Source organism: Eucyclogobius newberryi, unplaced genomic scaffold, assembly GCF_026437365.1.
Source record: "Eucyclogobius newberryi isolate DKJ021-1_F unplaced genomic scaffold, fEucNew1.0.hap1 SCAF_14, whole genome shotgun sequence".
NCBI lineage: Eukaryota > Metazoa > Chordata > Actinopteri > Gobiiformes > Gobiidae > Eucyclogobius > Eucyclogobius newberryi.
The window spans coordinates 38,004,072-38,028,472 of record NW_027315768.1 but is presented as its reverse complement, the minus strand read 5'-3'; the positions used below and the strand labels follow the sequence as shown (position 1 = coordinate 38,028,472).

At 54.3% G+C, this 24,401-nt stretch overlaps 1 protein-coding gene across 1 annotated transcript in view; it reads left to right on the top strand.

The window, feature by feature from the left end:
* The window catches only part of LOC140359127 (kinesin heavy chain-like), a 60,043-nt gene extending 36,762 nt beyond the window's left edge, over positions 1-23,281 (top strand). The window contains exons 7-26 of the mRNA XM_072443995.1: positions 2,790-2,877; positions 3,303-3,427; positions 3,556-3,660; positions 7,660-7,808; positions 7,891-8,039; positions 8,266-8,429; positions 8,897-8,965; positions 9,797-10,003; positions 10,918-11,043; positions 11,161-11,367; positions 11,437-11,554; positions 12,859-12,923; positions 18,138-18,247; positions 19,600-19,683; positions 20,058-20,118; positions 21,102-21,173; positions 21,676-21,780; positions 22,692-22,914; positions 23,089-23,194; positions 23,263-23,281. Of these exons, the coding sequence (XP_072300096.1) occupies positions 2,790-2,877; positions 3,303-3,427; positions 3,556-3,660; positions 7,660-7,808; positions 7,891-8,039; positions 8,266-8,429; positions 8,897-8,965; positions 9,797-10,003; positions 10,918-11,043; positions 11,161-11,367; positions 11,437-11,554; positions 12,859-12,923; positions 18,138-18,247; positions 19,600-19,683; positions 20,058-20,118; positions 21,102-21,173; positions 21,676-21,780; positions 22,692-22,914; positions 23,089-23,194; positions 23,263-23,281 (2,352 nt within the window). The remainder of the gene's footprint in view (positions 1-2,789; positions 2,878-3,302; positions 3,428-3,555; positions 3,661-7,659; positions 7,809-7,890; positions 8,040-8,265; positions 8,430-8,896; positions 8,966-9,796; positions 10,004-10,917; positions 11,044-11,160; positions 11,368-11,436; positions 11,555-12,858; positions 12,924-18,137; positions 18,248-19,599; positions 19,684-20,057; positions 20,119-21,101; positions 21,174-21,675; positions 21,781-22,691; positions 22,915-23,088; positions 23,195-23,262) is intronic.
* The last annotated feature ends 1,120 nt before the right edge of the window (positions 23,282-24,401 follow it).

Below are 24,401 nucleotides of genomic sequence, written 5' to 3'. Positions count from 1 at the left end.
CTGTACAGTCCCACTGGCTCCGCCCTCATGCTATGCAGTCCCACTAGCTCCGCCCTCATGCTATATAGTCCCACTAGCTCCGCCCTCATCCTGTACAGTCCCACTAGCTCCGCCCTCATGCTGTACTGTCCCACTAGCTCCGCCCTCATCCTGTACAGTCCCACTAGCTCCGCCCTCATGCTGTACAGTCCCACTGGCTCCGCCCTCATCCTGTACAGTCCCACTAGCTCCGCCCTCATGCTATACAGTCCCACTGGCTCCGCCCTCATGCTGTAGAGTCCCACTGGCTCCGTCCTCATCCTCTACAGTCCCACTAGCTCCGCCCTCATGCTATACAGTCCCACTGGCTCCGCCCTCATGCTATACAGTCCCACTAGCTCCGCCCTCATGCTATACAGTCCCACTAGCTCCGCCCTCATGCTATACAGTCCCACTAGCTCCGCTCTCATGCTATACAGTCCCACTAGCTCCGCCCTCATGCTATAGTCTCACTAGCTCCGCCCTCATCCTGTACAGTCCCACTAGCTCCGCCCTCATGCTATACAGTCCCACTAGCTCCGCCCTCATGCTGTACAGTCCCACTAGCTCCGCCCTCATGCTGTACAGTCCCACTGGCTCCGCCCTCATGCTATACAGTCCCACTAGCTCCGCCCTCATGCTGTACAGTCCCACTAGCTCCGCCCTAATCCTGTACAGTCCCACTAGCTCCGCCCTTATGCTGTACAGTCCCACTAGCTCATCCTGTACAGTCCCACTAGCTCCGCCCTCATGCTATACAGTCCCACTAGCTCCGCCCTCATGCTATACAGTCCCACTAGCTCCGCCCTCATCCTGTACAGTCCCACTAGCTCCGCCCTCATGCTGTACAGTCCCACTGGCTCCGCCCTCATGCTATGCAGTCCCACTAGCTCCGCCCTCATGCTATACAGTCCCACTAGCTCCGCCCTCATGCTGTACAGTCCCACTAGCTCCGCCCTCATCCTGTACAGTCCCACTAGCTCCGCCCTCATGCTATGCAGTCCCACTAGCTCCGCCCTCATGCTATATAGTCCCACTAGCTCCGCCCTCATCCTGTACAGTCCCACTAGCTCCGCCCTCATGCTGTACTGTCCCACTAGCTCCGCCCTCATCCTGTACTGTCCCACTGGCTCCGCCCTCATAGTGTAGAGTCCCACTGGCTCCGCCCTTATCCTGTACAGTCCCACTAGCTCCGCCCTCATGCTGTACAGTCCCACTGGCTCCGCCCTCATCCTGTACAGTCCCACTAGCTCCGCCCTCATGCTATACAGTCCCACTGGCTCCGCCCTCATGCTGTACAGTCCCACTGGCTCCGTCCTCATCCTCTACAGTCCCACTAGCTCCGCCCTCATGCTATACAGTCCCACTGGCTCCGCCCTCATGCTGTACAGTCTCACTAGCTCCGCCCTCATCCTGTACAGTCCCACTAGCTCCGCCCTCATGCTATACAGTCCCACTAGCTCCGCCCTCATCCTGTACAGTCCCACTAGCTCCGCCCTCATGCTGTACAGTCCCACTGGCTCCGCCCTCATGCTATACAGTCCCACTAGCTCCGCCCTCATGCTGTACAGTCCCACTAGCTCCGCCCTAATCCTGTACAGTCCCACTAGCTCCGCCCTTATGCTGTACAGTCCCACTAGCTCATCCTGTACAGTCCCACTAGCTCCGCCCTCATGCTATACAGTCCCACTGGCTCCGCCCTCATGCTATACAGTCCCACTAGCTCCGCCCTCATCCTGTACAGTCCCACTAGCTCCGCCCTCATGCTGTACAGTCCCACTGGCTCCGCCCTCATGCTATGCAGTCCCACTAGCTCCGCCCTCATGCTATACAGTCCCACTAGCTCCGCCCTCATGCTGTACAGTCCCACTAGCTCCGCCCTCATGCTGTACAGTCCCACTGGCTCCGCCCTCATGCTATGCAGTCCCACTAGCTCCGCCCTCATGCTATATAGTCCCACTAGCTCCGCCCTCATCCTGTACAGTCCCACTAGCTCCGCCCTCATGCTGTACTGTCCCACTAGCTCCGCCCTCATCCTGTACAGTCCCACTAACTCCGCCCTTATCCTGTACAGTCCCACTGGCTCCGCCCTCATAGTGTAGAGTCCCACTGGCTCCGCCCTCATCCTGTACAGTCCCACTGGCTCCGCCCTCATGCTATACAGTCCCACTGGCTCCGCCCTCATGCTATACAGTCCCACTGGCTCCGCCCTCATGCTGTAGAGTCCCACTGGCTCCGTCCTCATCCTCTACAGTCCCACTAGCTCCGCCCTCATGCTATACAGTCCCACTGGCTCCGCCCTCATGCTATACAGTCCCACTGGCTCCGCCCTCATGCTGTAGAGTCCCACTGGCTCCGTCCTCATCCTCTACAGTCCCACTAGCTCCGCCCTCATCCTGTACAGTCCCACTAGCTCCGCCCTCATGCTCTAGAGTCCCACTGGCTCCGCCCTCATCCTCTACAGTCCCACTAGCTCCGCCCTCATGCTGTAGAGTCCCACTGGCTCCGCCCTCATCCTGTACAGTCCCACTAGCTCCGCCCTCATGCTGTAGAGTCCCACTGGCTCCGCCCTCATCCTGTACAGTCCCACTAGCTCCGCCCTCATGTGTAAAACTCATATGTCCTTATGTAAGTGAGACGCATGAGATGCTTTTGACAGCCGCCAATCGTATCCTGAGGCATCATTAAAGTCTCATGATCGGCTCATGTAAATGTCTAATGTTAATAACTCTTGACCCTGTGACCTCTGATCCTGTGACCTTTGACCTCAGGGCTGCACCGAGCGCTTTGTGACGAGTCCAGAGGAAGTGATGGACGTCATCGATGAAGGAAAAAGCAATCGCCACGTGGCAGTGACCAGTGAGTCTAAACCAGGACTAAACCAGGACTAAACCAGGACTAAACCAGGACTAAACCAGGACTAAACCAGGTCTAAACCAGGACTAAACCAGGACTAAACCAGGACTAAACCAGGTCTAAACCAGGTCTAAACCAGGACTAAACCAGGACTAAACCAGGACTAAACCAGGACTAAACCAGGACTAAACCAGGTCTAAACCAGGACTAAACCAGGACTAAACCAGGACTAAACCAGGTCTAAACCAGGTCTAAACCAGGACTAAACCAGGTCTAAACCAGGACTAAACCAGGACTAAACCAGGACTAAACCAAGACTAAACCAGGACTAACCAGGTCTAAACCAGGACTAAACCAGGACTAACCAGGTCTAAACCAGGACTAAACCAAGACTAAACCAGGACTAACCAGGTCTTGTTCTGTTGCAGACATGAACGAACACAGTTCCAGGAGTCACAGTATTTTTCTCATCAACATCAAACAAGAAAATGTAGAAACAGAAACTAAAGTCTCTGGAAAACTCTACCTGGTGGATCTGGCTGGAAGCGAGAAGGTAACCGGGTCCAAACCGAGTCCAAACCGGGTCTGACCTAGTCCAGGTCCTAGTCCAGGTCCTAGTCCAGGTCTAGTCCAGGTCTAGTCCAGGTCTAGTCCAGGTTCAGGTTTTCTTTTGTGTTGTAGGTCAGTAAAACCGGAGCTGAAGGATCCGTTTTGGACGAAGCCAAAAACATCAACAAGTCTCTGTCTGCGCTGGGCAACGTGATCTCCGCCCTGTCCGAGGGCAAGGTAAACAACTGTTTATCTGTAAACAACTGTTTATCTGTAAACAACTGTTTATCTGTAAACAACTGTTTATCTGTAAACAACTTTTTAATATGATTTAAATATGTTTTGACACGTTATATATGATTAAGAAACTTTAGTTGAATCCAGTTCAGAGAAAAGCACAGACACTTTCCCTCCACAGGAAGCTCAGCGCGAGCGGCTGTGCGTATGCCAGCTGCTGTGCGTATGCCAGCGGCTGTGCGTATGCCAGCGACTGTGCGTATGCTAGCGGCTGTGCGTATGCCAGCGGCTGTGCGTATGCCAGCGGCTGTGCGTATGCCAGCGGCTGTGCGTATGCCAGCGGCTGTGCGTATGCCAGCGGCTGTGCGTATGCCAGCGGCTGTGCGTATGCCAGCGGCTGTGCGTATGCCAGCGACTGTGCGTATGCCAGCATCTGTGCGTATGCCAGCGGCTGTGCGTATGCCAGCGGCTGTGCGTATGCCAGCGACTGTGCGTATGCCAGCATCTGTGCGTATGCTAGCGGGTGTGCGTATGCCAGCGGCTGTGCGTATGCCAGCGGCTGTGCGTATGCCAGCGGCTGTGCGTATGCTAGCGGCTGTGCGTATGCCAGCGACTGTGCGTATGCCAGCATCTGTGCGTATGCTAGCGGGTGTGTGTATGCTAGCGGCTGTGTTTCCTCCGCAGAAAGCTCACGACACAGATCCTGCGTGTGTATATGCTAGCGACACAGATCCTGTGTGTGTGTATGCTAGCGACACAGATCCTGCGTGTGTGTATGCTAGCAGCTGTGTGTATGCTAGTGGCTGTGTGTATGCTAGTGACACAGATCCTGTGTGTGCGTATGCTAGCGACTGTGCGTATGCCAGCGGCTGTGCGTATGCCAGCGGCTGTGCGTATGCTAGTGACTGTGCGTATGCTAGCGGCTGTGCGTATGCTAGCTGCTGTGCGTATGCCAGCGACTGTGCGTATGCTAGCGGCTGTGCGTATGCTAGCGGCTGTGCGTATGCCAGCGACTGTGCGTATGCCAGCGACTGTGCGTATGCCAGCATCTGTGCGTATGCTAGCGGGTGTGCGTATGCCAGCGGCTGTGCGTATGCCAGCGGCTGTGCGTATGCCAGCGGCTGTGCGTATGCCAGCGGCTGTGCGTATGCCAGCGGCTGTGCGTATGCCAGCGACTGTGCGTATGCCAGCGACTGTGCGTATGCCAGCATCTGTGCGTATGCTAGCGGGTGTGCGTATGCCAGCGGCTGTGCGTATGCCAGCGGCTATGCGTATGCCAGCGGCTGTGCGTATGCTAGCGGCTGTGCGTATGCCAGCGACTGTGCGTATGCCAGCATCTGTGCGTATGCTAGCGGGTGTGTGTATGCTAGCGGCTGTGTTTCCTCCGCAGAAAGCTCACGACACAGATCCTGCGTGTGTATATGCTAGCGACACAGATCCTGTGTGTGTGTATGCTAGCGACACAGATCCTGCGTGTGTGTATGCTAGCAGCTGTGTGTATGCTAGTGGCTGTGTGTATGCTAGTGACACAGATCCTGTGTGTGCGTATGCTAGCGGCTGTGCGTATGCCAGCGGCTGTGCGTATGCCAGCGGCTGTGCGTATGCTAGTGACTGTGCGTATGCTAGCGGCTGTGCGTATGCTAGCTGCTGTGCGTATGCCAGCGACTGTGCGTATGCTAGCGGCTGTGCGTATGCTAGCGGCTGTGCGTATGCCAGCGACTGTGCGTATGCCAGCGACTGTGCGTATGCCAGCATCTGTGCGTATGCTAGCGGGTGTGCGTATGCCAGCGGCTGTGCGTATGCCAGCGGCTGTGCGTATGCCAGCGGCTGTGCGTATGCCAGCGGCTGTGCGTATGCCAGCGACTGTGCGTATGCCAGCGACTGTGCGTATGCTAGCGGGTGTGCGTATGCCAGCGGCTGTGCGTATGCCAGCGGCTGTGCGTATGCCAGCGGCTGTGCGTATGCCAGCGGCTGTGCGTATGCCAGCGACTGTGCGTATGCCAGCATCTGTGCGTATGCTAGCGGGTGTGTGTATGCTAGCGGCTGTGTTTCCTCCGCAGAAAGCTCACGACACAGATCCTGCGTGTGTATATGCTAGCGACACAGATCCTGTGTGTGTGTATGCTAGCGACACAGATCCTGCGTGTGTGTATGCTAGCAGCTGTGTGTATGCTAGTGGCTGTGTGTATGCTAGTGACACAGATCCTGTGTGTGCGTATGCTAGCGACTGTGCGTATGCCAGCGGCTGTGCGTATGCCAGCGGCTGTGCGTATGCCAGCGGCTGTGCGTATGCTAGTGACTGTGCGTATGCTAGCGGCTGTGCGTATGCTAGCTGCTGTGCGTATGCCAGCGACTGTGCGTATGCTAGCGGCTGTGCGTATGCTAGCGGCTGTGCGTATGCTAGCTGCTGTGCGTATGCCAGCGTCTGTGCGTATGCAAGCGGCTGTGCGTATGCTAGCGGCTGTGCGTATGCCAGCGGCTGTGCGTATGCCAGCGGCTGTGCGTATGCCAGCGGCTGTGCGTATGCCAGCGGCTGTGCGTATGCCAGCGACTCTGCGTATGCCAGCGGCTGTGCGTATGCCAGCGGCTGTGCGTATGCCAGCGGCTGTGCGTATGCCAGCGGCTGTGCGTATGCCAGCGGCTGTGCGTATGCCAGCGGCTGTGCGTATGCCAGCGGCTGTGCGTATGCCAGCGGCTGTGCGTATGCCAGCGGCTGTGCGTATGCCAGCGGCTGTGCGTATGCCAGCATCTGTGCGTATGCTAGCGGGTGTGTGTATGCTAGCGGCTGTGTTTCCTCCGCAGAAAGCTCACGACACAGATCCTGCGTGTGTATATGCTAGCGACACAGATCCTGCGTGTGTGTATGCTAGCAGCTGTGTGTATGCTAGCGGCTGTGTGTATGCTAGTGACACAGATCCTGCGTGTGTGTATGCTAGTGGCTGTGTGTATGCTAGTGACACAGATCCTGTGTGTGCGTATGCTAGCGACTGTGCGTATGCCAGCGGCTGTGCGTATGCTAGCGACTGTGCGTATGCTAGCTGCTGTGCGTATGCCAGCGGCTGTGACTGTGCGTATGCTAGCGGCTGTGCGTATGCTAGCTGCTGTGCGTATGCCAGCTGCTGTGCGTATGCCAGCGACTGTGCGTATGCCAGCGGCTGTGCGTATGCTAGCGGCTGTGCGTATGCTAGCGGCTGTGCGTATGCTAGCGACTGTGCGTATGCTAGCGGCTGTGCGTATGCTAGCGACTGTGCGTATGCTAGCGGCTGTGCGTATGCTAGCGACTGTGCGTATGCTAGCGGCTGTGCGTATGCTAGCGGCTGTGCGTATGCTAGCGGCTGTGCGTATGCTAGCGGCTGTGCGTATGCCAGCGACTGTGCGTATGCCAGCGGCTGTGCGTATGCCAGCGGCTGTGCGTATGCCAGCGGCTGTGCGTATGCCAGCGGCTGTGCGTATGCCAGCGGCTGTGCGTATGCTAGCGGCTGTGCGTATGCCAGCGGCTGTGCGTATGCCAGCATCTGTGCGTATGCTAGCGGGTGTGTGTATGCTAGCGGCTGTGTTTCCTCCGCAGAAAGCTCACGACACAGATCCTGCGTGTGTATATGCTAGCGACACAGATCCTGTGTGTGTGTATGCTAGCGACACAGATCCTGCGTGTGTGTATGCTAGCAGCTGTGTGTATGCTAGCGGCTGTGTGTATGCTAGTGACACAGATCCTGCGTGTGTGTATGCTAGTGGCTGTGTGTATGCTAGTGACACAGATCCTGTGTGTGTGTATGCTAGCGGCTGTGTGTATGCTAGCGGCTGTGTGTATGCTAGTGACACAGATCCTGCGTGTGTGTATGCTAGCGGCTGTGTGTATGCTAGCGGCTGTGTGTATGCTAGTGACATAGATCCTGCGTGTGTGTATGCTAGCGGCTGTGTGTATGCTAGTGACACAGATCCTGTGTGTGTGTATGCTAGCTGATGTGTGTATGCTAGCGGCTGTGTTCTCCTCCACAGAAAACTCACGTCCCGTACAGAGACAGCAAAATGACGCGGATCCTGCAGGACTCTCTTGGAGGAAACTGTCGAACCACCATCATCGTCTGCTGCTCGCCTTCGTCCTACAATGAACCCGAGACCAGGTCCACGCTGATGTTCGGACAGAGGTGGGTCGAGACCAGGACTAAACCAGGTCTAGACCAGAACCAAACCAGGACTAACCCAAGTCTAAACTGGGTCCTTTTTCAGGGCCAAAACAATAAAGAACACGGTGAGTGTGAACGTGGAGCTGACAGCGGACGAGTGGAAGCGGAAATACGAGAAAGAAAAAGAAAAGACGAGGAGTTTAACGGTGTCCAACCACCGCCTGGAGGGGGAGCTGCAGCGCTGGAGGAAAGGTGCATATGTGCTCTCTGTCTAACCCCTAAACCTGCAGGTGCTTCTGACAGGCTCCACTCATTTCACTAAAACATGGTTAACACCATTGGCCTGAGCCAGTAAGAGCTGCAAACCCGAACTGAGAAATGAGACGTTGTTTTGGTCAAACATTACGTCGTCGCCCTACGACGGACAGGAAGTCGGCCATATTGGTTCAAAGTGCTGAGTCTAACCCTTGTGCCACAGGGGAGGCGGTACCTTTGGAGCAGCAGACTCACAGAGACAAGAAACTGGCATCTGATTGGCCCACAGTTGTGACTGAGACTCCGCCCCCTTTGCCTGTGACCAATGAAGAGCGAGCTCAGTACGAGAGCCTCATCACAGACCTGTACAAGCAGCTGGACGACAAGGTACTGAACCAGGTCTGAACCGGGTCAGAACCTGGTCTGAACCGGGTCTGAACCAGGTCTGAACCTGGTCTGAACCTGGTCTGAACCGGGTCTGAACCGGGTCTGAACCGGGTCTGAACCTGGTCTGAACCTGGTCAGAACCGGGTCAGAACCGGGTCTGAACCTGGTCTGAACCTGGTCTGAACCTGGTCTGAACCGGGTCAGAACCTGGTCTGAACCGGGTCTGAACCTGGTCTGAACCTGGTCTGAACCTGGTCAGAACCGGGTCAGAACCAGGTCTGAACCGGGTCTGAACCGGGTCTGAACCTGGTCTGAACCTGGTCTGAACCTGGTCAGAACCGGGTCAGAACCGGGTCTGAACCGGGTCAGAACCTGGTCTGAACCGGGTCAGAACCGGGTCTGAACCAGGTCAGAACCGGGTCTGAACCAGGTCAGAACCGGGTCTGAACCAGGTGTGTTTGTTCCAGGACGATGACCTGAACCTGCAGAGTCAGGTGCAGGAGGAGCTGAAGCAGCAGGTTCTGGACCAGGACCAGGTCAGTCATGACTCAAACTGACCTGAAGGTGGCACTTTCATTTAGCTGTTGTATTTCATCCCAACTGAAGGGCGGTGCTGAAGGGCGGTGCTGAAGGGGCGGTGCTGAAGGGCGGTGCTGAAGGGCGGTGCTGAAGGGGCGGTGCTGAAGGGCGGTGCTGAAGGGGCGGTGCTGAAGGGCGGTGCTGAAGGGCGGTGCTGAAGGGCGGTGCTGAAGGGGCGGTGCTGAAGGGCGGTGCTGAAGGGGCGGTGCTGAAGGGGCGGTGCTGAGGGGCGGTGCTGAAGGGGCGGTGCTGAAGGGCGGTGCTGAAGGGCGGTGCTGAAGGGGCGGTGCTGAAGGGCGGTGCTGAAGGGGCGGTGCTGAAGGGGCGGTGCTGAAGGGCGGTGCTGAAGGGGCGGTGCTGAAGGGGCGGTGCTGAAGGGGCGGTGCTGAAGGGGCGGTGCTGAAGGGCGGTGCTGAGGGGCGGTGCTGAAGGGGCGGTGCTGAGGGGCGGTGCTGAGGGGCGGTGCTGAGGGGCGGTGCTGAAGGGGCGGTGCTGAAGGGCGGTGCTGAAGGGGCGGTGCTGAGGGGCGGTGCTGAAGGGGCGGTGCTGAAGGGCGGTGCTGAAGGGGCGGTGCTGAGGGGCGGTGCTGAAGGGGCGGTGCTGAAGGGCGGTGCTGAAGGGGCGGTGCTGAAGGGGCGGTGCTGAGGGGCGGTGCTGAGGGGCGGTGCTGAAGGGGCGGTGCTGAGGGGCGGTGCTGAAGGGGCGGTGCTGAAGGGCGGGGCTGAAGGGCGGTACCCCTCCCTCAGGGCGGAGCCTCACTTCCCTCTGGTGGTGTTCCTCCTCTGCAGATGGTGCTGTCCCTGCGCACTGAGCTGGAGCGCCTGCAGGTGGAGCTGTCGCGCTCTCAGACTCAGTGTGACGAGGCCAAAGAAGAAGTGAAGGAGGTTCTACAGGCGCTGGAGGAACTGGCCCTGAACTACGACCAGAAGTCCACAGAGAACCAGAACCAGAACCGAGAACTACACCAGGTCCACCAGGAACTGCAGCAGAAGAGCGTGAGTACAGGAACTGAACCAGGACTAAAACAGGACTAAAGCAGGACTAAAGCAGGACTAAAGCAGGTCTAAAGCAGGTCTAAAGCAGGACTAAAGCAGGACTAAAGCAGGACTAAAACAGGACTAAAGCAGGTCTAAAGCAGGACTAAAGCAGGACTAAAGCAGGACTAAAGCAGGACTAAAGCAGGACTAAAGCAGGACTAAAGCAGGACTAAAGCAGGTCTAAAGCAGGTCTAAAGCAGGACTAAAGCAGGACTAAAGCAGGACTAAAGCAGGACTAAAGCAGGACTAAAGCAGGACTAAAGCAGGACTAAAGCAGGACTAAAGCAGGACTAAAACAGGACTAAAGCAGGTCTAAAGCAGGACTAAAGCAGGTCTAAAGCAGGACTAAAGCAGGACTAAAGCAGGACTAAAGCAGGACTAAAGCAGGACTAAAGCAGGTCTAAAGCAGGACTAAAGCAGGACTAAAGCAGGTCTAAAGCAGGACTAAAGCAGGTCTAAAGCAGGACTAAAGCAGGACTAAAGCAGGTCTAAAGCAGGACTAAAGCAGGACTAAAGCAGGACTAAAGCAGGACTAAAGCAGGACTAAAGCAGGACTAAAGCAGGTCTAAAGCAGGTCTAAAGCAGGACTAAAGCAGGACTAAAGCAGGACTAAAGCAGGACTAAAGCAGGACTAAAGCAGGTCTAAAGCAGGTCTAAAGCAGGACTAAAGCAGGACTAAAACAGGACAAAAGCAGGACTAAAGCAGGTCTAAAGCAGGACTAAAGCAGGTCTAAAGCAGGTCTAAAGCAGGACTAAAGCAGGACTAAAGCAGGTCTAAAGCAGGACTAAAGCAGGACTAAAACAGGACAAAAGCAGGACTAAAGCAGGACTAAAGCAGGACTAAAACAGGTCTAAACTCTGAATCTCTGCAGGTTCTGCTCGAGTCTCTACAGAAGGAACTGTCTTCAGTCCAGGACTTGAGTTCTCATCAGAAGAAAAGATCCAACGAAGTCCTGAACCTGCTTCTCCGAGACCTCACAGAGATGGGCTCAGTGCTGGTACTTCCCTCTCCCCAGACACTTCCTCCCTCTCCCCAGACACTTCCTCCCTCTCCTCAGAAACGTCCTCCCTCTCCCCAGACACTTTAGCTTTTTAACTCTGGTCTTTTGCCTTAGACCTGCTCTGGACCTGGTCTTAGTTGTCCAGGTTCTGGTCTGGAGGAGGACTTCACGTTGGCTCGACTCTTCATCAGTAAAATGAGGTCTGAGGTCAAGTCCGTCCTGAACCGGACCAAAACCCTGGACCAGAACCTCCAGGAGCAGCAGAACAAAACCCAGACCCTGGAGCGAGACCTGGTCCTGAGCCAGGCCCAGGTCCAACAGGTAAAACTTGTCCTTTTAACTTGTGTCAGGTCCGAAACTAAACCTGGTCTAACTCTGATCCTGATCCAGCTCCAGACCAAGACCCGGAACCAGGGGGAGGATCTTCAGAGACTGGACCAGAGGAACCGAACCCTGGAGGAAAACCAGGACTCTCTGACAGAAGAACTGCACCGAGCCCAGGCTCAAGGTGAGACCGGTACTAAACCAGGCCTGAACCAGGCCTGAACCAGGACTAAACCAGGACTAAACCAGGACTAAACCAAGTCTAAACCAAGTCTAAACCAGGTCTAAACCAGGTCTAAACCAGGTCTAAACCAGGCCTAAACCAGGTCTAAACCAGGACTAAACCAGGCCTAAACCAGGTCTAAACCAAGTCTAAACCAGGCCTAAACCAGGACTAAACCAGGACTATACCAAGTCTAAACCAGGACTAAACCAGGCCTGAACCAGGACTAAACCAGGACTAAACCAGGACTAAACCAGGCCTAAACCAGGCCTGAACCAGGACTAAACCAGGCCTAAACCAGGTCTAAACCAAGTCTAAACCAGGCCTAAACCAGGCCTAAACCAGGCCTAAACCAGGTCTAAACCAAGTCTAAACCAGGCCTAAACCAGGAGTAAACCAGGTCTAAACCAGGACTAAACTAAACCAGGTCTAAACCAAGTCTAAACCAGGCCTAAACCAGGCCTAAACCAGGCCTGAACCAGGACTAAACCAGGACTAAACCAGGACTAAACCAGGACTAAACCAGGACTATACCAAGTCTAAACCAGGACTAAACCAGGCCTGAACCAGGCCTAAACCAAGTCTAAACCAGGCCTAAACCAGGACTAAACCAGGCCTGAACCAGGCCTAAACCAGGCCTAAACCAGGACTAAACAAGGCCTAAACCAGGACTAAACCAGGACTAAACCAGGACTAAACCAGGCCTAAACCAGGCCTGAACCAGGACTAAACCAGGCCTAAACCAGGTCTAAACCAGGCCTGAACCAGGCCTAAACCAGGCCTAAACCAGGTCTAAACCAAGTCTAAACCAGGCCTAAACCAGGCCTAAACCAGGACTAAACCAGGACTAAACCAGGACTAAACCAGGCCTAAACCAGGCCTAAACCAGGACTAAACAAGGCCTAAACCAGGACTAAACCAGGACTAAACCAGGCCTAAACCAGGCCTAAACCAGGCCTGAACCAGGACTAAACCAGGACTAAACCAGGACTAAACCAGGACTATACCAAGTCTAAACCAGGACTAAACCAGGTTTAAACCAGGCCTAAACCAGGCCTAAACCAGGCCTAAACCAGGACTAAACCAGGTCTAAACCAGGACTAAACCAGGTCTAAACCAGGCCTAAACCAGGCCTAAACCAGGCCTGAACCAGGACTAAACCAGGCCTGAACCAGGACTAAACCAGGACTAAACCAGGACTAAACCAGGCCTAAACCAGGCCTGAACTAAAGTTAAAACTAAATGGGGCCTAACTCTGTTTGAAGGTCGCCTGGTGGAGCTTTCGGCAATGGACAAAGAGAAGGTTCTGAAGGACACTGTGGACATGAAGGTACAAACCACACCCTGTTCACTGAGAGGAGAAAGGCTAACCACTTTGCCACGTGTGGCTGTTTCAGCATTCTAGTCTAAACCTGGGCCCTGTTTTTAATAACCTTGAAATCGGGAAACTCCGGGTTTTGACCTTGACATGCGGCGCCTCCATCTGGGCCCTCATAGTCTGCAGAGTCATGACCTTGACCTGCTCCACACTCGCTCCACACCCGCTCCACACACCTGTATGTAAGTACATGTATTTACATGCATCTCTGTGTGGTTCCAAACACCAGAGCCTCTGTGAGAGGGGACTGTGTGGTTCTAAACACCAGAGCCTCTGTGAGAGGGGACTGTGTGGTTCTAAACACCAGAGCCTCTGTGAGAGGGGACTGTGTGGTTCCAAACACCAGAGCCTCTGTGAGAGGGGACTGTGTGGTTCTAAACACCAGAGCCTCTGTGAGAGGGGACTGTGTGGTTCTAAACACCAGAGCCTCTGTGAGAGGGGACTGTGTGGTTCTAAACACCAGAGCCTCTGTGAGAGGGGACTGTGTGGTTCTAAACACCAGAGCCTCTGTGAGTGGGGACTGTGTGGTTCTAAACACCAGAGCCTCTGTGAGCGGGGACTGTGTGGTTCCAAACACCAGAGCCTCTGTGAGCGGGGACTGTGTGGTTCCAAACACCAGAGCCTCTGTGAGTGGGGACTGTGTGGTTCCAAACACCAGAGGGGACTGTGGTTCCAAACACCAGTGGGGACTGTGTGGTCCTCGTGTGGACAGATTATGAAAATTAGCATATTTTGCTCTAACACTTCAAACTTTGCATCTGGTTTGTCTAGTGTAAACGCTGTTTCCTTCTGAAATAAATACTTTTAAGAAAAACAAAAAACGGGCTTGTTAGCCATGTTAGCTTTGGGCCTGTTAGCCATGTTAGCTTTGGGCCTGTGAGCCATGTTAGCCACGGGCTTGTTAGCCATGTTAGCATCGGGCCTGTTAGCCATGTTAGCCTTGGGCCTGTTAGCCATGTTAGCTTTGGGCCTGTGAGCCATGTTAGCCACGGGCCTGTTAGCCATGTTAGCATTGGGCCTGTTAGCCATGTTAGCCTCGGGCCTGTTAGCCATGTTAGCTTTGGGCCTGTTAGCCATGTTAGCCTCGGGCCTGTTAGCCATGTTAGCTTTGGGCCTGTTAGCCATGTTAGCCTCGGGCCTGTTAGCCATGTTAGCCTCGGGCCTGTTAGCCATGTTAGCCACGGGTTTGTTAGCCATGTTAGCCTCGGGACTGTTAGCCATGTTAGCCTCGGGACTGTTAGCCATGTTAGCCTCGGGTTTGTTAGCCATGTTAGCCTCGGGCTTGTTAGCCATGTTAGCCTCGGGCCTGTTAGCCATGTTAGCCTCGGGCTTGTTAGCCATGTTAGCCTCGGGCCTGTTAGCCATGTTAGCTTTGGGCCTGTTAGCCATGTTAGCTTTGGGCCTGTTAGCCATGTTAGCTTTGGGCCTGTTAGCCATGTTAGCTTTGGGCCTGTTAGCCATGTTAGCTTTGGGCCTGTTAGCCATGTTAGCTTTGGGCCTGTTAGCCATGTTAGCTTTGGGCCTGTGAGCCATGTTAGCCACGGGCTTGTTAGCCATGTTAGCATCGGGCCTGTTAGCCATGTTAGCCACGGGTTTGTTAGCCATGTTAGCCTCGGGACTGTTAGCCATGTTAGCTTTGGGCCTGTTAGCCATGTTAGCTTTGGGCCTGTTAGCCATGTTAGCTTTGGGCCTGTTAGCCATGTTAGCTTTGGGCCTGTGAGCCATGTTAGCCACGGGCTTGTTAGCCATGTTAGCATCGGGCCTGTTAGCCATGTTAGCCTTGGGCCTGTTAGCCATGTTAGCTTTGGGCCTGTGAGCCATGTTAGCCACGGGCCTGTTAGCCATGTTAGCATTGGGCCTGTTAGCCATGTTAGCCTCGGGCCTGTTAGCCATGTTAGCTTTGGGCCTGTTAGCCATGTTAGCCTCGGGCCTGTTAGCCATGTTAGCTTTGGGCCTGTTAGCCATGTTAGCCTCGGGCCTGTTAGCCATGTTAGCCTCGGGCCTGTTAGCCATGTTAGCCACGGGTTTGTTAGCCATGTTAGCCTCGGGACTGTTAGCCATGTTAGCCTCGGGACTGTTAGCCATGTTAGCCTCGGGCTTGTTAGCCATGTTAGCCTCGGGCTTGTTAGCCATGTTAGCCTCGGGCCTGTTAGCCATGTTAGCCTCGGGCTTGTTAGCCATGTTAGCCTCAGGCCTGTTAGCCATGTTAGCTTTGGGCCTGTTAGCCATGTTAGCTTTGGGCCTGTTAGCCATGTTAGCTTTGGGCCTGTTAGCCATGTTAGCTTTGGGCCTGTTAGCCATGTTAGCTTTGGGCCTGTGAGCCATGTTAGCCACGGGCTTGTTAGCCATGTTAGCATCGGGCCTGTTAGCCATGTTAGCCTTGGGCCTGTTAGCCATGTTAGCTTTGGGCCTGTGAGCCATGTTAGCCACGGGCCTGTTAGCCATGTTAGCATTGGGCCTGTTAGCCATGTTAGCCTCGGGCCTGTTAGCCATGTTAGCTTTGGGCCTGTTAGCCATGTTAGCCTCGGGCCTGTTAGCCATGTTAGCTTTGGGCCTGTTAGCCATGTTAGCCTCGGGCCTGTTAGCCATGTTAGCCTCGGGCCTGTTAGCCATGTTAGCCACGGGTTTGTTAGCCATGTTAGCCTCGGGACTGTTAGCCATGTTAGCCTCGGGACTGTTAGCCATGTTAGCCTCGGGCTTGTTAGCCATGTTAGCCTCGGGCTTGTTAGCCATGTTAGCCTCGGGCCTGTTAGCCATGTTAGCCTCGGGCTTGTTAGCCATGTTAGCCTCGGGCCTGTTAGCCATGTTAGCTTTGGGCCTGTTAGCCATGTTAGCTTTGGGCCTGTTAGCCATGTTAGCTTTGGGCCTGTTAGCCATGTTAGCTTTGGGCCTGTTAGCCATGTTAGCTTTGGGCCTGTTAGCCATGTTAGCTTTGGGCCTGTGAGCCATGTTAGCCACGGGCTTGTTAGCCATGTTAGCATCGGGCCTGTTAGCCATGTTAGCCACGGGTTTGTTAGCCATGTTAGCCTCGGGACTGTTAGCCATGTTAGCTTTGGGCCTGTTAGCCATGTTAGCTTTGGGCCTGTTAGCCATGTTAGCTTTGGGCCTGTTAGCCATGTTAGCTTTGGGCCTGTTAGCCATGTTAGCTTTGGGCCTGTGAGCCATGTTAGCCACGGGCTTGTTAGCCATGTTAGCATCGGGCCTGTTAGCCATGTTAGCCTTGGGCCTGTTAGCCATGTTAGCTTTGGGCCTGTGAGCCATGTTAGCCACGGGCCTGTTAGCCATGTTAGCATTGGGCCTGTTAGCCATGTTAGCTTTGGGCCTGTTAGCCATGTTAGCCTCGGGCCTGTTAGCCATGTTAGCCTCGGGCCTGTTAGCCATGTTAGCCACGGGTTTGTTAGCCATGTTAGCCTCGGGACTGTTAGCCATGTTAGCCTCGGGACTGTTAGCCATGTTAGCCTCGGGCTTGTTAGCCATGTTAGCCTCGGGCTTGTTAGCCATGTTAGCCTCGGGCCTGTTAGCCATGTTAGCCTCGGGCTTGTTAGCCATGTTAGCCTCAGGCCTGTTAGCCATGTTAGCTTTGGGCCTGTTAGCCATGTTAGCTTTGGGCCTGTTAGCCATGTTAGCTTTGGGCCTGTTAGCCATGTTAGCTTTGGGCCTGTTAGCCACGGGCTTGTTAGCCATGTTAGCATCGGGCCTGTTAGCCATGTTAGCCTTGGGCCTGTTAGCCATGTTAGCTTTGGGCCTGTGAGCCATGTTAGCCACGGGCCTGTTAGCCATGTTAGCATTGGGCCTGTTAGCCATGTTAGCCTCGGGCCTGTTAGCCATGTTAGCTTTGGGCCTGTTAGCCATGTTAGCCTCGGGCCTGTTAGCCATGTTAGCTTTGGGCCTGTTAGCCATGTTAGCCTCGGGCCTGTTAGCCATGTTAGCCTCGGGCCTGTTAGCCATGTTAGCCACGGGTTTGTTAGCCATGTTAGCCTCGGGACTGTTAGCCATGTTAGCCTCGGGACTGTTAGCCATGTTAGCCTCGGGCTTGTTAGCCATGTTAGCCTCGGGCTTGTTAGCCATGTTAGCCTCGGGCCTGTTAGCCATGTTAGCCTCGGGCTTGTTAGCCATGTTAGCCTCGGGCCTGTTAGCCATGTTAGCCTCGGGCCTGTTAGCCATGTTAGCCTCGGGCCTGTTAGCCATGTTAGCCTCGGGCCTGTTAGCCATGTTAGCCTCGGGCCTGTTAGCCATGTTAGCCTCGGGCCTGTTAGCCATGTTAGCCTCGGGCCTGTTAGCCATGTTAGCCTCGGGCCTGTTAGCCATGTTAGCCTCGGGCTTGTTAGCCATGTTAGCCTCAGGCCTGTTAGCCATGTTAGCTTTGGGCCTGTTAGCCATGTTAGCTTTGGGCCTGTTAGCCATGTTAGCTTTGGGCCTGTGAGCCATGTTAGCCACGGGCTTGTTAGCCATGTTAGCATCGGGCCTGTTAGCCATGTTAGCCTTGGGCCTGTTAGCCATGTTAGCTTTGGGCCTGTGAGCCATGTTAGCCACGGGCCTGTTAGCCATGTTAGCATTGGGCCTGTTAGCCATGTTAGCCTCGGGCCTGTTAGCCATGTTAGCTTTGGGCCTGTTAGCCATGTTAGCCTCGGGCCTGTTAGCCATGTTAGCTTTGGGCCTGTTAGCCATGTTAGCCTCGGGCCTGTTAGCCATGTTAGCCTCGGGCCTGTTAGCCATGTTAGCCACGGGTTTGTTAGCCATGTTAGCCTCGGGACTGTTAGCCATGTTAGCCTCGGGACTGTTAGCCATGTTAGCCTCGGGCTTGTTAGCCATGTTAGCCTCGGGCTTGTTAGCCATGTTAGCCTCGGGCCTGTTAGCCATGTTAGCCTCGGGCTTGTTAGCCATGTTAGCCTCGGGCCTGTTAGCCATGTTAGCCTCGGGCCTGTTAGCCATGTTAGCCTCGGGCCTGTTAGCCATGTTAGCCTCGGGCCTGTTAGCCTTGGGCCTGTTAGCCATGTTAGCTTCGGGCCTGTTAGCCTCGGTTCTGTTAGCCATGTTAGCCCCGTCATCATCTCTACGTTTTCTAACTCTTTGAAAGTCGTCTCCCTTAAACCCAGGCTCCAGGTCTAAACCTTGTCTCTGTGGGGTCTCTGTGGGGTCTCTGTGGGGTCTCTTTGGGGTCTGTAGCGCACCCTAGAGGAACAGATGGAGAACCACAGAGAGGTCCATCAGAGACAGGTCTCCAGACTCAGAGACCAGATCCAGGCCCAGAACCGGGACTTGGACCTGCTCCGAGAGTGAGTTCTTTTCTCTGCTTTATGAGTGTTATTCCTGTTCTTTTTGACTCCATTTGTTGTGTCTTGTTTCAGATGGACTTGGTTCTGTTTGAATGTACGTTCTTCAATTTTATTTATCATTTATGTTTTTGATTTAGTTTTGAATCTTTCAGTTTGAGTGTTTTTTTACGTTCTGCTGATGGAAACAGTGTGAGGGTGTCATGACGATGTGTGTGTGACAGTGTGAGGGTGTCATGACGACGTGTGAAGGTGTCATGACGATGTGTGTGTGACAGTGTGAGGGTGTCATGACGATGTGTGTGTGACAGTGTGAGGGTGTCATGACGATGTGTGTGTGACAGTGTGAGGGTGTCATGACGATGTGTGTGTGACAGTGTGAGGGTGTCATGACGACGTGTGTGTGACAGTGTGAGGGTGTCATGACGACGTGTGTGTGACAGTGTGACGGTGTCATGACGACGTGTGTGTGACAGTGTGAGGGTGTCATGACGACGTGTGTGTGACAGTGTGAGGGTGTCATGACGACGTGTGTGTGACAGTGTGAGGGTGTCATGACGACGTGTGTGTGACAGTGTGACGGTGTCATGACGACGTGTGTGTGACAGTGTGAGGGTGTCATGACGACGTGTGTGTGACAGTGTGACGGTGTCATGACGATGTGTGTGTGACAGTGTGAGGGTGTCATGACGATGTGTGTGTGACAGTGTGACGGTGTCATGACGACGTGTGTGTGACAGTGTGAGGGTGTCATGACGACGTGTGTGTGACAGTGTGAGGGTGTCATGACGACGTGTGTGTGACAGTGTGAGGGTGTCATGACGACGTGTGTGTGACAGTGTGAGGGTGTCATGACGATGTGTGTGTGACAGTGTGAGGGTGTCATGACGATGTGTGTGTGACAGTGTGAGGGTGTCATGACGACGTGTGAAGGTGTCATGACGATGTGTGTGTGACAGTGTGAGGGTGTCATGACGATGTGTGTGTGACAGTGTGAGGGTGTCATGACGACGTGTGTGTGACAGTGTGAGGGTGTCATGACGATGTGTGTGTGACAGTGTGACGGTGTCATGACGATGTGTGTGTGACAGTGTGACGGTGTCATGACGATGTGTGTGTGACAGTGTGACGGTGTCATGACGATGTGTGTGTGACAGTGTGAGGGTGTCATGACGACGTGTGTGTGACAGTGTGAGGGTGTCATGACGACGTGTGTGTGACAGTGTGACGGTGTCATGACGACGTGTGTGTGACAGTGTGAGGGTGTCATGACGACGTGTGTGTGACAGTGTGAGGGTGTCATGACGATGTGTGTGTGACAGTGTGACGGTGTCATGACGATGTGTGTGTGACAGTGTCACGGAGCAGCAGCAGGTGGAGATCCATAGACTCACTTCAGACCTGGACCAGATCAAGGACCAAAGGCTCCGCGACCTGCAGTGAGTATCCCAGAGGTCTCCATGGCAACAGGCCCTGCTTCGCTGTAGCTCCGTTAGAGAGAGAGAGGGGGAGAGAGAGAGGGGGAGAAGGAGGAGAGGAGAGGAGAGAGAGAGAGAGAGAGCTTTAGTCTGTTTTATCCTTGAACCATTCAAATGAGGCGTAACTTGAGTGGGCGTGGCTTAGTGTCAATTCCAGGTGAACGCGGCGCCTGAGATTCCTGTGGCTTTTATATAATTTATTTCCTCATCCATCTCTGCTCGTTCCTCCTCCATTGTTCTGATTGGTAGGAAGACACTAGCCCCGCCCCCTGCTCTCTGGCCACACCCCCTGCTCTGTAACTACTAAACCAGGACTAAGATGTGGTCTCTTCCAGGACGGAGAGGGAGAAGACGGACCAGGCCAAAGAGGACCTAAAGGGGCTGGAGGACACTGTGGTGAGCACCTTGCCCCCCTCAGGCCACACCCCCCTCAGGCCACACCCCCCTCAGGCCACACCCCCCTCAGGCCGCACTGGGACACTCTGTTTACATGTGCTCCAGAAAAAAACATTTCTTAAATGTCTGTAAACACGGAAACGCCCAAAATAACAGCAGCAGTGAAGAGACTCCAGCACCGGTGTAATGTGCTCTCTTCTTTTAGTTGCTGTTAGTAATCTTGCTGCTGCATTTTGAACCAGTTAAAGCTTTTTATGGATCTTTTAGGACCTGCTGTGAGCAGGAGTTACAGGAGAATTGAGACGTTACAAATGCAGGAGACGTTTCAGCTTCACTTTTAGGCCGGATTCTTCTGATTTTGGCTCTTGTTGCGCAAATGAAAAGAGTCTGTTTTACAGACTTGATTTATCTGAGCTTTAAATGAGAGCTCCTGGTCCAATCAGACTCTGAGGTTTCTTACAGTAGAACTGGAGGCTTCACTGAGACTATCTGCTCAGATAAAGCGTCTCGTACATGTTTAGGACCAGCACAATGACCTCCAGCACAATGACCTCCAGCACAATGACCTTCAGCACAATGACCTCCAGCACAATGACCTCCAGCACAATGACCTTCAGCACAATGAGCTCCAGCACAATGACCTCCAGCACAATGACCTCCAGCACAATGACCTCCAGCACAATGACCTCCAGCACAATGACCTCCAGCACAATGAGCTCCAGCACAATGACCTCCAGCACAATGACCTCCAGCACAATGACCTCCAGCACAATGACCTCCAGCACAATGACCTCCAGCACAATGACCTCCAGCACAATGACCTCCAGCACAATGACCTCCAGCACAATGACCTCCAGCACAATGACCTCCAGCACAATGACCTCCAGCACAATGACCTCCAGCACAATGACCTCCAGCACAATGACCTCCTGCACCCTGAACCCTGCTGTAGTCGGCTCTGAACCTGTCACTTTCTTTTTCAGGCCAAAGAGCTTCAGACTCTGATGAATCTCCGCAAACAGTTTGTGAGCGATTTCAGCTCCAGGATCCACAGTGTAAGAACCAGGACTAAAGCAGGACTAAACCAGGACTAAACCAGGACTAAACCAGGACTAAACCAGGACTAAACCGGGACTAAACCGGGACTAAACCGGGACTAAACCGGGACTAAACCGGGTCTAAACCAGGTCTAAACCAGGTCTAAACCAGGACTAAACCTGGACTAAACCTGGACTAAACCGGGACTAAACCGGGACTAAACCGGGACTAAACCGGGACTAAACCGGGACTAAACCGGGTCTAAACCAGGTCTAAACCAGGTCTAAACCAGGTCTAAACCAGGACTAAACCTGGACTAAACCAGGACTAAACCTGGACTAAACCAGGACTAAACCAGGACTAAACCAGGACTAAACCTGGACTAAACCTGGACTAAACCAGGACTAAACCTGGACTAAACCAGGACTAAACCAGGACTAAACCAGGACTAAACCTGGACTAAACCTGGACTAAACCTGGACTAAACCAGGTCTAAACCTGGTGATATTTGTGTTTCAGGTCCAGGAGAATGACGCAGATGAAGCTGGTGGAAGTTTGGCTCAAAAACAAAGAATCATATTTTTAGAGAACAACTTGGATCAGCTCAGCAAAGTCCACAAACAGGTAAAAGTCCTGCCCACTCACCGAGGTCCCGCCCGTTCACCGAGGTCCCACCCGCTCACTGAGGTCCCACCCGCTCACTGAGGTCCCACCCGCTCACTGAGGTCCCACCCGCTCACTGAGGTCCCACCCGCTCACTGAGGTCCCACCCGCTCACCGAGGTCCCGCCCGCTCACCGAGGTCCCACCCGCTCACTGAGGTCCCACCCGCTCACTGAGGTCCCACCCGCTCACCGAGGTCCCACCCGCTCACCGAGGTCCCGCCCGCTCACTGAGGTCCCGCCCGCTCACCGAGGTCCCGCCCGCTCACAGAGGTCCCGCCCGTTCACCGAGGTCCCGCCCGCTCACCGAGGTCCCGCCCGCTCACCGAGGTCCCGCCCGCTCACCGAGGTCCCGCCCGCTCACCGAGGTCCCGCCCGCTCACCGAGGTCCCACCCGCTCACCGAGGTCCCGCCCGCTCACCGAGGTCCCACCCGCTCACCGAGGTCCCACCCGCTCACTGAGGTCCCACCCGCTCACTGAGGTCCCACCCGCTCACTGAGGTCCCACCCGCTCACCGAGGTCCCACCCGCTCACCGAGGTCCCACCCGCTCACTGAGGTCCCACCCGCTCACCGAGGTCCCACCCGCTCACCGAGGTCCCACCCGCTCACCGAGGTCCCACCCGCTCACCGAGGTCCCACCCGCTCACCGAGGTCCCACCCGCTCACCGAGGTCCCACCCGCTCACTGAGGTCCCACCCGCTCACCGAGGTCCCACCCGCTCACTGAGGTCCCACCCGCTCACCGAGGTCCCACCCGCTCACTGAGGTCCCACCCGCTCACTGAGGTCCCACCACATCTCTCATCTTGATTAGTGAAGGGGCGTGTCTGATGAGTTGTGGGCGGGGCTCATGATGTCTCTTTGTTGTGGACAGTTGGTCCGGGACAACGCAGACCTGAGGTGTGAGCTGCCCAAGCTGGAGAAGCGTCTGCGCGCGGCCTCTGAGCGCGTGCAGCTGCTGCAGAAGGCGCTGAGCCAGGCCAAGATGAACGCCGCCCGCGACAAGAAGAGCTACAGACAGGAAGTGGAGCGCTGCAGACAGGAAGTGGAGCGCATCAAAGACGTCATGAGGCAGAGATGCCACTACGCTCAGATCGGTACAAAACTTAACCTTAATAATGTCATAAACCTACACCAGGGTTTATCTGCATTTACCTGCCTCTCTGACCTTTGACCTTTAACCTCTGACCTTTAACCCTTAACCCTTTTATCAGTGACGGATTAGCATGCGTCATATCTAACCCTAATGTCTTATTGATTATGTCCTAAAGCTAAGCCAATCAGAGCGGGCCGTCAGCAGACTTCTGTGAGAGGGGGTGTGGCCAGTGTGTCAGGGGGCGGAGCCAGTGCTCGTTACAGAAAACCCCACCCGGTACGGTCGGTCCCGCCTCCTCTGTAGATGTGGTTCTGTCACGTGTTGATTTACAAAATTTGTGTTTCCACAGAACTGACGCCGTTCTCTGAAACTCATCAGTCCACCTTAAACCACCAGTCCACCTTAAACAGTCCACCTTAAACAGTCCACCTTAAACAGTCCACCTTAAACAGTCCACCTTAAACCACCAGTCCACCTTAAACCACCAGTCCACCTTAAACAGGCCACCTTAAACAGGCCACCTTAAACAGGCCACCTTAGACCTGCAGTCCACCTTAAACCACCAGTCCACCTTAAACAGTCCACCTTAAACAGGCCACCTTAAACAGTCCACCTTAAACAGTCCACCTTAAACAGGCCACCTTAAACAGGCCACCTTAAACCTGCAGTCCACCTTAAACCTGCAGTCCACCTTAAACCACCAGTCCACCTTAAACAGGCCACCTTAAACAGTCCACCTTAAACAGGCCACCTTAAACCTGCAGTCCACCTTAAACCTGCAGTCCACCTTAAACCACCAGTCCACCTTAAACAGGCCACCTTAAACAGTCCACCTTAAACAGTCCACCTTAAACAGTCCACCTTAAACAGGCCACCTTAAACAGGCCACCTTAAACCTGCAGTCCACCTTAAACCTGCAGTCCACCTTAAACCACCAGTCCACCTTAAACAGGCCACCTTAAACAGGCCACCTTAGACCTGCAGTCCACCTTAAACCACCAGTCCACCTTAAACAGTCCACCTTAAACAGGCCACCTTAAACAGTCCACCTTAAACAGTCCACCTTAAACAGGCCACCTTAAACAGGCCACCTTAAACCTGCAGTCCACCTTAAACCACCAGTCCACCTTAAACAGTCCACCTTAAACAGTCCACCTTAAACAGTCCACCTTAAACCTGCAGTCCACCTTAAACCACCAGTCCACCTTAAACAGTCCACCTTAAACAGTCCACCTTAAACAGTCCACCTTAAACAGGCCACCTTAAACCTGCAGTCCACCTTAAACCACCAGTCCACCTTAAACAGTCCACCTTAAACAGTCCACCTTAAACAGGCCACCTTAAACAGGCCACCTTAAACCTGCAGTCCACCTTAAACCTCCAGTCCACCTTAAACAGTCCACCTTAAACAGTCCACCTTAAACAGTCCACCTTAAACAGTCCACCTTAAACAGTCCACCTTAAACAGTCCACCTTAAACAGGCCACC